The sequence below is a fragment of the Sinocyclocheilus grahami genome, unplaced genomic scaffold (assembly GCF_001515645.1).
Source record: "Sinocyclocheilus grahami isolate Dianchi unplaced genomic scaffold, SAMN03320097.WGS_v1.1 scaffold572.1, whole genome shotgun sequence".
NCBI lineage: Eukaryota > Metazoa > Chordata > Actinopteri > Cypriniformes > Cyprinidae > Sinocyclocheilus > Sinocyclocheilus grahami.
This window is the reverse complement of record NW_015505751.1, coordinates 101,156-114,557: the sequence shown is the minus strand read 5'-3', so window position 1 is coordinate 114,557 and position 13,402 is coordinate 101,156. Positions and strand designations below refer to the sequence as shown.

Genomic DNA, 13,402 nt, shown 5'->3' with positions numbered 1-13,402 from the left:
ATTATTCTTATAGATTGAAGCGTGCATTAACCAGGATAACGAGTATGAAACGTGTGCATGTTGCTGGAAATGGGTTTATTCTTGAAAATGCAAACTGCTTGTCTGCCAGCAGGAGGCGCTGTGAGAGCGGTGGAACTAGCGGTTTCTCCAGTAACGGCTGTAAACAAAGCAGCTCCGCTCATGAACGCTACTTTATCAGATCAAAATGCCATCTAAACTATTCTGAAGACAGTCACCCGCGACGCGTTTTGATTTTGAAACGTGCAGTGCTCGTTTATTCAACAAAGTCAAACGCCACAAATAAATCAATGTATGGGAAACACTGGTAATGTATATCGAAATATCGGAAATGTGTTTAAAAATCATATCACCGTTATTGAAAAAAATTATATCGCGATACATATTGATATTGAATTATTGTCCAGCCCTATGTTGAATTATGATTTAGTGCCTATGTCATATATGTATGGTTTAGGTGTCTATGGGTGTGTGGGGGGGGGCGGGGTGTTGGTATCAGTTTGCTAGATGGCCATCTCCCCAAATACTGAAAACAATGATATCATTAAAAACATAAGATTAAAATTTTCCACTAGATATTTCCATCTTTATCTCATCAGCAATTAAAATTTTGGCACACTTTTCAGCAGCTGACTTCTAACACCGTGTTTACACCGGACGTGAGCAGTGTGGCACGATGCAACAAAATACTATTCACCTTACTCTTCAACGCGGAAGCAAGCCTATGGGCGAGAAATATTGAGAAGAATAACAACGTGCAGTAAACGGTAAAACTGTTTGCATTACAAACAAGTGTGTTCATAATTAAGATAATACATTCAAATAACAAGATACACCAATATGCAATATCAAGCAACAAAATGCTAAAAATGGCTGGATGCGGATTAGACCGGAAGCCAGTCCCATAAAAATTACAAATGGCCGTGCCCATTTTTACAGCAAGAATAAGGTGGATAGAACTTATTATAATCAGTGATGCTGTCTACACTGGATGCTGTTGCCTCGTTCTATTTATGGCATACTGACACATAGTTCAAATGATTTGCAACGGTCTCTTTGACAACTGTCGCGTCCGGTGTAGACATGGTGTAAGTAGCGATGCGGAGCAGATGTCGGAGGGTGGGCGAATCACGATGCTGGCTCAACATTGTGATGTCTGTCAGCCATCTGTGATGGACAATGGCATTGTCTATTGGCCCAACCCTAAGTACTACAGTAAATATGTTGTAGAAATATTCAATACTGCTTGAAATCAGTGACTAAATGTAATTACTAGGACTAAATGCACACATAAACTAGAAGGTGTTCCTGATTCATGATGGTACTGCTAGGAGGGGGTGAAATACCGGTAGACACAATTTAACCGATAGAAATATGACTAAACTGATTAGAGGTCGACCGATAGTGGATTTTCCCGATACCGATAGCTAGGTTGGACCACTGATAGGCTGATACCAATTAATTAACCGATAGTTTTTCAAATGGATACTGAACAAAAACTAAAATAATGCTTTATTAAAAAAAACAGTACTGAACCATACTAGTAGTAGTAGTAATAATAATAATAATAAAAAATTTGAAATTAACACTCTAACAAGGAACAATACTTTCAATACACAGCTTTCATTAATCTTAATGTTACAAATGGACTTAAAGTGTTACCATTTCATTTCAACTGTCATGCTTAAAGATGCACATCTTTAAATATATACTCAAAAGCCATAGCATTAAAATTATATACACAGCACTCTGCGAACACCTTGGCAAATGAATCGCCATTGGCTAGTAAATTTTTTTTTGTTTACTCGCCAGACTGATAAATATATATATAAATATATATATATATGTTAGTTTATACCCAAATTAAATTGGGTATAAACTAACAAAAATACTGATTAGATAATAGAACTACCGCTTTCTCCGGTAGTGGGTGGAACTATATATATGTGTGTGTTGTTTGTAAAAATGCACAGCTTTATAAATATCTGAAAGTACACTCTTAACATCAGTCAGTCAAGCATTATAATATGATAATCAATATTATTTAATGATAGAACTGTAGTAATTAGAATTAAAACTTGATAGCAATGTATGAATGCATATTAATCATTTTAACTGAACTTCGGACTGGTGCTGGTATCTTTAAATATATACTCAAAAGCCATAGCATTAAAATTATATACACAGCACTCTGCGAACACCTTGGCAAATGAATCGCCATTGGCTAGTAAATGTTTTCGTTTACTCGCCACATATATATATGTATATATGTGTGTGTGTGTATATATATATATATATATATATATGTAATCATTTTAACTGAACTTCGGACTGGTGCTGGTGCTTTTTTGGTCATTCAGTGTTTCTGTAAAAAAATTTAAAATTGGGGGAAACTAACAAAAATACTGATAAGATAATAATGATACGAATTCTACTAATAAGAACAATATAAAACACACCTAGGATTAATGAGCTACTGGATTCATGAATATTAATCAGGTTGTGTGCTTTCACTCGAACTAATTTGCTGAAATCAAAACAGGGACGATAATAAGTGAGCACCAGCCAATGAGATTGCCATTTGCGCATTAGTTCCACCCACTACCGGAGAAAGCGGTAGTTCTTAAAAGCTGAAGAATTCCAAAGGAACTCCATTATTTTGACAGCAAAATACAACAAAGAATATCGTTTACATGTAGCGCGCATAGGTAGCGCATCAATTCTCTCTCTCGCTGCATGTGTGTGAAACTAAACGATGGCGAACCGTGCGCCTTCACACTAGAGTTTACGGTACATTAAATACAGTTGCACATCCATTCAGATGAACTGAAAAACAGCACAGATCGCTTGGTGGAGAGTGAAACTCTGATGTGCTCAGTCAGAGAGTGTAATGGCGCTCTGTGGCGCAGCAGGATTTTCTGGCGGCTGCATTTAAATCCGCGTCTGAAGTTTCCCGCTCTGTTCAGCGTGCAGTATCACGTGTCTAAACAAATAGCACGTGCTGTCAGTGATTTCAACCAGGCCGCTGTCGAACTGTATAATGACATCAGACCATTCTCAGCGGTTCCAGCAATGGACGCAACCCGGATAACCGATAGTTCCAGCAAAAAACTATCGGTGCCAATTAATCTGCAAAACCGATACATCGGTCGACCTCTAAAACTGATATTGATTTTGGACTATCGCCTCAATCGCGGTTAGACGCTCAAATGACGTTGCTGTGCTATGTGGTCAAGAAAACTTTTGCATGCGCTATCCTCGTAAACATTGTAATTTAGGTCTTAAGTGAAAGCAAACAGCTGAGAAAGAAAACACATGTGTAACAGTATATTGGACCTGGGCAGCTCATAAAGTGACAGCAGTCTAATATTCCTGCTGTCTGTCATTCATGTTAATCAAACAACGAGAGAGAGAAAATCTCTACTGCTCTTGACTAAATCACTTTTGTAACTTTAATAAGAAGAAATATATATTTAATTTACACAGTGAAGAATATGCAGTGTTTTTATTAGTGGTCAACCGATATTGTTTTTTTGACAGCCGATGCCTATATCTTGGAAAGCAGGATGGCCGATATAATTGTATTTATTTTAATTAATATTTAAGAAGTTGTAAATAATTTGAAAATGGATTAAAAAATAAATTTGTAAAATAAACATACTTATACTTTAAATGACAAAGTATTCACAAATAATGTGAAAGTATTTTTCACATTTAATCAAATTATAATTAAAAGGGAAGTAAACTGTAACCAACAGAGCACTCAGTATTCTGGGAAGTTTGTGTGCATTAATCATATTTTTTCAAATAAAGCCAAGGTAACACTCATTTTACATACAGCGCACAGTGAAAATGACATAAATATGACTGTGGGCAAATGCATAAAGCGCTGTATAATTTGAAATCACGAATTTAATGTTTAAAGCATTAAATTTGCATGGACCGAAAGTCATGCAGAGAATACGCGATCATGCAGGTCACATGCACACTTCACAAGATCTCACAACTGGATTCAACTAAGTTTGCAAGGTTTGTGAAATTAAATTTTCATTAGCCATTCAAAGATTTGTATATATATATATATATATATATATATATATATAAATATCTCACAATATAGTTATTAAATTATAAATTATTATAATTATTAGATTATTATATAGATATAGATATGTCGTTACCATGAAAAAAAAAATTACTCGTACCATGATATGATTTTGGTCATTTCACCCAACTCTAATCCTGTTAGTTCTCAATCCATATTTGACAGTGCCAGGAACCCAGGCTAGTAGAAAAGCTTGTCCTACATAGCAAGAGTACCCAAGGGGGAGGAACTTACTAAAAGATGATCACTAGAGTGAAAATGACAAATGCACAATTTGCATTTTTTGCACATTGCAGAATAAAAGTGAAAAAGCAGTGTAGTGAAAATTGTTTGTTGTGTAGTGATATATAGTAGCTAGCAGCTTTCATCAGTGTCACAGGCCTTACAACACATTCACACAACATTACACATCTCATCCTGGCCATGTCTTCTCAGAGACAACAAAGTGTCTGAGTTCTCAGCAGTACAAAATGATTAACATGTGAGCATATTTATACTCTTACTCTGATAAATTGCTCTCTCTTTTGGTTTTAACTTCTGTCTTTTAATCCCTTGTTAACACAGACCGTCTGTAAAGCATTTGATTAAGTCACATGCAGCATGACCTGTGTTTCATTGGTGAACAGGCACATAAACATTAATCAAGGGCAGTAACCCCCCTCCCTTCTGTTAGCCTTCAACCGTCCCAGATGTTTACTTGAATCATAGCGGACCGATGCTGGTCCTGACAGTGTGATCCATATCTAATGGGATCTAGATGCTCACTCAGGCTTTCTGGCCATTTATGGGCCATTACAATGCATGTGTAATGCGCTGTGTTAAGAGAAAGCCATAAGTGAGGCAGACTTGTGTGGAAAGTGTCTTGTTGACTCTAATTAGAGGTAGAGGGAGGGAGTGCACTGCTCTTTGAAATGGCAAAGAAAGTGAATTAGACAAAGTGTACTTCCATTAAACAAAGGACTGTACAGAATGTGAAGTTGAAAAAAGAAAAAAAAGAAAAGTAGTTTATGTGCTGTATATAACAAATTAGAATGCATGTAACTGCTTAATTTTATTTGGTTTTCATACATAAAGGAAATAAATGTGTTAATAGTTTGACAAATATGACTTAAGTTATCTCAAATACTCATGTCTGTCTTTCATTATTTACTCACAATCATGTCGTTCCAAACCTGTATGGACCCTTTTCACATTTCCGTGTTTTTTTAGAAGCAGAAGTCATCATAGTTGGGTGAGCTGGTCAATGGGAGACTACGTATATTTTTTTGCATTCCCATTTGCTCAAACGGCAAAAGAAAACTCAACGATAGTGTTTTCATGACTTTTAAAAAGAGGAAAAAATAGGCAGAGATTGATAACATCAGTCAGAAGAGAGAACAATGTCAAATTTACCATCACTCCCACAGCCGCTGTATTAGAAACACCCTCACAGCAGCATTAACTAGTTTTTCATAATTTGATGCAAAGGTAATATAATACGAATAGTGTTATAAATGTACATACATTACAAAAAATATATATATATAAAAACTTTGCACAATTTACAATGCTGATGACCTTTGAAATGCGTCATCACAGTCTGAGAAAAGGGTTCATTGCTTTTTTTTTTTCTCCTGTGGAACACAAAAATAGAAGTTTTGAACAATATCTGCTATTGTACATGCAGTGAAATACAATGACCAGGGATCTGTCAGTCTCCTGAAAGAACAAAATTTAAACAAAACCATAGACATTTTATTAAAGGGTGTCATATTACACGTATGAAAATTCCCTCATCATTTACATAATTTACCCTCATGCTGTCACGTTTCCGCAGGAGCAAGGGAACGAGGAGACGAGGAACTCTTCAACAAAACAGTCTTTATTAATCCAGTCGTTGGGAACTCGGGGACCGTAGGAGACTTAGAGCACATAAAATGACATATAACAGCAGATGCCAGACACAGGGAAACACAGGGCTTAAATGCAAGGAGGAAACGAGTAAATTAATAGAACACAGCTAAAGCATATAGAAATAAATGAGGACAGGAGGAACAGGAAGGACCAAATATGGGCATAGAGGGAGAAACACACAAGACGCAGGGACACAGGACTGACACATGCCCCAATCCCAAAGATATTTGATTATCTTTGAAACACAAATGTAGATATTTTTAATGAAACCTGTGATGTCTATCCCTCCACTGAAAGTCCATGTAAAAAAATCTTTGATGATTCAAGATCTGAAAAGTAAGTATTGTATATGTCATTTATTATGAATCGAGTGGTTTAGGGATGTAACGATTACCGGTTTGACGATAAATCATGATAAAATTCCCCACGGTTAGTATTACCATTTCATCTTTTAATTATCATTAAAACCGTATTAGATTAATGCGATTTGAACAACTGGCAATAAATAAATACTGTCCAACATAAAGCACAGTTTTAAGTAACAGTCTCACGTGTGCACAGCACGCGGAGTAGTTTCGTTTTGAGTGAAAACAGGGCGGAAAAGCTGGGAGGTTTTAAAAGAGGGCTAAGGGAATTATACAAATGAATATATACAGGAAACAGCTCTAATTCAGCTTTTCCATAAGCGCCACCTGCTGTCAGCGAGTGAATTTACAGAGGCCTATATTTACATTCAGCCTGTGTGCAGTTTCTGTCTGGCCAAAAACGGACAGAATGTGCATGCCCTGCTGTAAATTTTGACCAGTTGATGAAAAACAAGCTTATGTGAATTCTACACGTTTAAACAATTCAGATAAGTTGTCTAGAATTATTTATAAAGCAGATAAAATACATATACTCATTTATTAATCAATTATCATTTTGACTTATATCTTTTCTTTATTTAAAGGCTGAAATGTGAGGTTTACCTTTTTATTAAACTTTTTCAAAGCTTTATTTGAACATTTACATTAGATATTTCAACATGCTATTAAACTGTTGTCAGTCAAGTTGTCATTTAAAATCCGAACATCATTGGTAATGTTATTGTTTTAGTGATTATGCAAACAAAAAAGTACTTTTTTAACATCTCCAGCACATTTTAACAATACCGTGATAATACTGATAAGCGGGATAATTTTGGTCACTATAATCGTGATAAGAAATTTTCATACCGTTACATCCCTAGAGTGGTTTTTATTCACATATAAACATTAATTAATGTAAATGCGTAGCGCACATCAAATATGGTAAACGGAAGCCAGTGTTTCACATACATTGATTTATTTGTGGCGGCACGCCACAAATAGATTTTCCAAAAGGCTCCGTTGAATAAACTGAGCACTGCTATTCACTGCGTTTCAAAATCTAAACACGGTGCGGGTGTTTTTATATCACTGTATTTCTGAAGGAATCCGACTGTCTTCAGAAAATTTTGGATGTCATTTTCGTTTCATCTTGCATGTAATTGTCTGACAAAGCAGCATTTGTGAGCGGAGCACTGCTTTGGGCCCTATCATACACCTGGCGCAATGCATTTTCACGTCCTGCGCCACGCTGTTTAAATAGCAAATGCACTTGCGCCCATTTGTGCGCTCATGGGCGTACTGGTCTGAAAACGAGGTGTGTTCAGGCGCATTGCTGGCACGTTGCTATTTTGAGGCAACTGAAATAGACCGCGCCATTGACCAACTAATACCTGGTCTAAAGTCAATGGCGCAGTAGTTTTTTTGTCATTTAAAAAGCACGTCAGTATAGGCGGGTGCACAACGCATGTACACTCTGCTTATTACACACACAGGGACGCGCAGCAGCACACAAACATGCCAAATATAAAAAATTAAAGGATTTAAATTATTGTGTAGGCTACATAAATGTAAAAATGCCTACATGTCATAATGGATAGTCATTGCATGTATCAGAATTAGGCTACCTATTTGCTCGCGCACGAGCAGATCCGTTTCCTCTCTGGAGATGCGTTCTGTCTTTGCGCTTGCAAATTCCTCCATGTAAATAGCAAATTCGCCATGGTGCGAGCACAACTGGCTCTTAAAGGGAATGCGAGATGAGACTTTGATTGGTTTATTGCACGTTATGCCAAAAACACACCCATTACTCATTAAGAGAATAGGGACAACCCTTTTAGACCGTTTTTCCCGTCGTTAAACTAGCAAAAGTGGATTCGGACACGCCCTAAGTGCACCTGCGGAGTGCGCTTTAGACCTTGCGCTTAGATCGTTAAAATAGGGTCCTTAGTGTACAGCCGTTACCGGGGAAACCTCTATATCTCCCGCTCTACAAGCGCCACCTGCTGGCAGAGAATGAATTTGCATGTATATGCCGCCACAAATAGTGTAAAGTCTGTGGCAAACACTGGAAGCTCTTGCTTGACGTGCAAGAACCAATGAGGCTTGTCCTTGACAAGCACGTTTGAGTTTTCACAAGAACCAAAGTTTGTTTTTTTGCATCAAGCAAATAAAGTTGAGCTTTTTGTTTAACATATTTGGTGTGCATTGATCACTTTATGTGTAAATGAAATCCTAAATTAAATCGGCTCATCAAATAAACGGTTCATGTCTCTTCAAAAGACATATTGACATACTGCTCAGTTGATGTGGATTCATTTACATGACCAAATACACAATTTTAGGTCTTCAGCAAAATCATTGTTCATCAGACCGCCGGCATTACATGAAAGTGCATCTCACAGTGCACAGTAACTCAGCACAGCACACATTAACAGCCCCATGCTGCTGCAGTATGCCATGTCGCCTGCTGAATCCAGAAGTCCCTTTGTCATAATCAAGTGTGTCCTTCTGGATGTTCGTTATGACCAGCTAGAGAAAACACAAAGCCAGTGTGGACACCTCTGGTTTATCTCTGTTAACACGCGTTCGGGATGTGACAGCAGGGCCTGCTGTGTGTGCATAAAAGGGAAGAGGAAGAGATTTATGAGACAGCGTATGTGTGTGTTTATCTGATGGATAACAGCGGACACGCTGGAAATCTTAATTGTCATGGCCACACCATCATTGTATTGATTTTCATAATGATAAAATAACAAATTTGTATGGCACCCCATATACTGCGTCTGGATGATCACTCTCTGAATTTTATTATTACTGAATCTTTGATATTTTATGTTTTTCTTTTTATGTGTTTCACCAAATATATGTTTGTACACCTTTATTTGATTTTAGAAAATGGAGAAACCCTTCTGAAAGAGACATTTTATATCTCAGATTCTCTCTAAATGATGGCTGGAGGCCAATTACGACATCACATAATGTGCCAATGTTCTTTCCTCGCACAAATTAAATCATCAGCACTATACAATATACTGTATATGCATGCAAGAAAAATTATTTCCGTATAAAGTTAACACATTGTTAAACCAGTTATGGATCTCTTCAAATCACTAGTATGAGGCTATATATATTTATATATTACTTAGTAGGGCTGGGCGATATAGCAAAAAAAAAATTATCAACGATATAATGTTTCATATCGTTCGGTATCGATAATTATTGACACTTTTTATAACCTTTTTTAAAACGAGCAATAGAATTTTTTTTTTTTTACATTTAATCACTATTTTTAAATTAACTAGATTTATTGAGACAAACAACAAATATTTTTTTGTTTTAACAGTCAAACACAAAATAAAAATTAAACCAATATCTAATTTCTAATGTTTTATATGCAGATTAAATAGGTTAAACTTTTGGCTTGTTTCCCAAGGGCGCAATGAGCAAAATAGCAGCAATGCAGCACTGCAGCACATTAAATTGTCAACGCAAGGAAATAACTCTCTATAAAAAAACGTACATTCTAAATTAACTCAAATATAATTTTGTAAATCGCATAAACAATTATGAACAAAACAGCATCACGTATTTATGCATTGCTTAATACAAAGAGCCAAATCACCCATCACACAGATTGCCTTTAAAAACATGAGACGCAGTGAAAAAGAATAAACCTCCACAAATTCGTGACGTGTTTTCTAAAAGTTTAAACTGTTTTAACTTTGCATGGCTTTCGCGAGTGCAGCAGTCATATTTGTCCGTCTAGAAAATGTGCTGAATATGCGTTCTGTGTGAATGGCTTGGTTTCGGTTTTAACCTAATCAAGATCTTCTACACGTTGAGCTTCTATATTTCTCTAATATTTTGAATCAGTAACGCAGCAACTGTGCGTCTCGTGGGCTAGACTAACAAAACATTAAACTACAACGTCACTTACATCATCATCACCGCATCACGTGCTCCACTGATGACGCTCCCTGATGCACACCTAACATTCGATTGTACTATTTTTGCATTCAAATGCAAATGTTTATTTTAAATTCGACTAATATAAATTTTTTTATTCACAATCTCCTCATCACAGACAGGTACAGCACTCATGTTCGTGTTTGTGTGTGCTGTCTGCGTCACTCATAGCACGTGCCTATATCGTCCACTATATCGAACATGTTTTATATCGATATTGAAGAAGGTGTACGTCGATAAATATCGATACCGTTTTATCGCCCAGGCCTATTACTTAGTCATATTTTGTTTAAATTTCTGCTGCAATAGAGACCCACTTTTCAGAAAGAGTCCTTACTACAGACTACAGTGCAATAATGCAGTGGATAAATATAGCCTACTACTGAATGTAGTGCATTTTGGTGATGTGCTTGTGTGTGTGTTTTTTTTTAATTATTATTAAAAAAATGTGAATTGTAGTTTATCTATGGTGTATGACAACGGTAGTCTTTCCCTGACACAATTTTGATTATTTAATGCTGTTATTAACTAACTGCTAATAATATATATATTTGTGTAGCGAAAAGCAAACATACAATACAGTGTAGCATTAATTTGCTCACTTTTTCTCTCTTTTTGTTTCCCCCAGGAGGTCCATGAAATTTTACGCGAGTACGAGCTCAAATACTGTTTTGTGGACCGGAACAAAGGAACAGGTAATTGGCCTCCTTCAGTCATGCTTCTACTCTCATGTTTCTAATGGTAACCGTTCTCTTCCATCTGAGCCATCAGAATCCAGACCTCTCAAAAAACACCACACATTTGCCTACTTAACGCACCTGAGATGTTAATTACGTGTGGTGGTGAAGAGCACTTACAGAGAATTGTTCTATCTTGATGAAAGGTCTCAGCTCTGTAACTGCAAAAATGTTGCCTGTTCCTTTGAAGTAAAGAGAAGCTTTGAGGTTATTTGAGTTTGTACATTCTGTCACTGTGTTGATTTGTCCTCTTTCTATTTTTGTTCCGTACGAAATACTGAATCAAATAAGCAGTGCATTTTAGATTTCATATATAATTTTAACTTCATTATAAATAAATTATAAATAAAATGTAATATTATTTTAACTTCAGTCCATCACTTAAAATAATGATCTAATACGTCCTACTTCAACTGGATTCCAGACAATTTGAAAGCTCAGGATGACTTCCAAAACAAATTAAGCTTGTCATTGTCATCCATGCTGAAAAACAATTTTAAGTCTAACATATGACAATAAATTCTTGAAGATAAATAAGGGAAGATAAACAAAATGCTCTGAAGTTAAGCAAAATTGTGTTCTGTTATTCAGTTTGAGAAATTAGAGGAAATTTTGCAGCCTGAATAAGAGGAAAGGCTTGCTGAAAGACTTAGTCATAGCGAGAAATGTATGAAAAAATGATATTATTAGCTAATTATTGGCTGATAATGTAAAGTATTGCAGTTGCTTTATGACTGAATCATTACTGCTGCTGCAAGTAAATTATGTTGTAGCATTTAGCCAAACATTTTCAATTCTGAATTCATTTTAATTGGGTTTAGCACATTCAGTGATCCATAATCACTTGTCTTAACCCTCATCGACCAACATTCACACTCCTCCATGCCTTAAAAATGTAAACAAACAGCATGGACACATAATTTTTCAGACTGCCTACATTTGGCACAACCTTTACCAAGTCAGTTCAGGAAACAAGGGTGTAGTATATGTTTAGTCTTGTTCATGGGGGGGTGTGTATTGATCCAAAAGCAAGTCAAATAGCATTTTCCTTTCAGAAAATCGCTTTTAAATCTTTCAGCTACTGTAATTATGACAGTTTCTCTTCTAAATGCAGCAATTCTCTATGAATGTTGTTGTGATGGAACAACAAACCTTTCATCAAAATTTTGTGCAAGATAGTAGACGCAAACCTGGCCAAATGTTCAACATTCTCACATTTTAGAACTGCTATGATATGTATAGTGCTAGCAGCGTCTTGAAAAGTGCCACAAGCAACTTGCTTTGAAATATTGTTGAAAAATCTGCTCTAATTTCGTCTTTTTTTTTGTTAAAATTAAAGGCAAATTCATTTCAGTTAAAATGTTCTAGCATCATTTGGAATATATTAATGCCAGTATGAAAAATTGTGAATGATCAAAGCTGTAATGCTTCAGTGTAATAGGGTTCATTAGAGGTGAAATCTATTCTGAGTTGCACAAAGTGATGTAGCCAAGTAGGATGTGTTCCTGGATCAGCATTCTTTGTTGGTCCTGGAACAATAGTTCTAAAACAGTCCTCCTTTCCCTTGAAATTCAAGAGAATAATTGATAGATAAGAACATTGTTTAAGCCTCTAACCCTACAATTTTATTGGTCGATGCAAATATTTATGATTTTAATGATATAAATAATCTTTGATGATATTATGTCTTATTCAGTATATACAATATTACATTTCACTATTTAATTAAAGATAGTAAATAAAACATTTATTATTTTTAGTGCTGGGCAACGCTTAATCTTGATTAATAATTACATCCAAAATAAACATTTTTGTGTATATAATATATGTGTGTGTACTGTGTGTATTTATTATGTACTGTATATATAACAGACACACACATACAGTATATATTTAGAAAATATTTACATGTATATATTTATATTCATATAATTTATATTATATATAAATATATTTAATATATAAACAACATATTTTTCTTAAATATATACAGGTGCATCTCAATAAATTAGAATGTCGTGGAAAAGTTAATTTATTTCAGTAATTCAACTCAAATTGTGAAACTCGTGTATTAAATAAATTCAATGCACACAGACTGAAGTAGTTTAAGTCTTTGATTCTTTTAATTGTGATGATTTTGGCTCACATTTAACAAAAACCCACCAATTCATCTCAACAACAAATTAGAATATGGTGACATGCCAATCAGCTAATCAACTCAAAACACCTGCAAAGGTTTCCTGAGCCTTCAAAATGGTCTCTCAGTTTGGTTCACTAGGCTACACAATCATGGGGAAGACTGCTGATCTGACAGTTGTCCAGAAGACAATCACTGA

The 13,402-nt window shown here is 35.6% G+C and overlaps 1 protein-coding gene across 2 annotated transcripts in view; it reads left to right on the top strand.

Annotated features, from left to right (window-relative positions):
- LOC107556545 (ribonucleoprotein PTB-binding 2-like) overlaps positions 1 to 13,402 on the top strand; it is a 78,254-nt gene that overhangs the window by 3,819 nt on the left and 61,033 nt on the right. For both annotated transcript variants that reach the window (XM_016239689.1, XM_016239688.1), the window contains exon 2: positions 10,958 to 11,024. In XM_016239689.1, the coding sequence (XP_016095175.1) occupies positions 10,958 to 11,024 (67 nt within the window). The remainder of the gene's footprint in view (positions 1 to 10,957; positions 11,025 to 13,402) is intronic.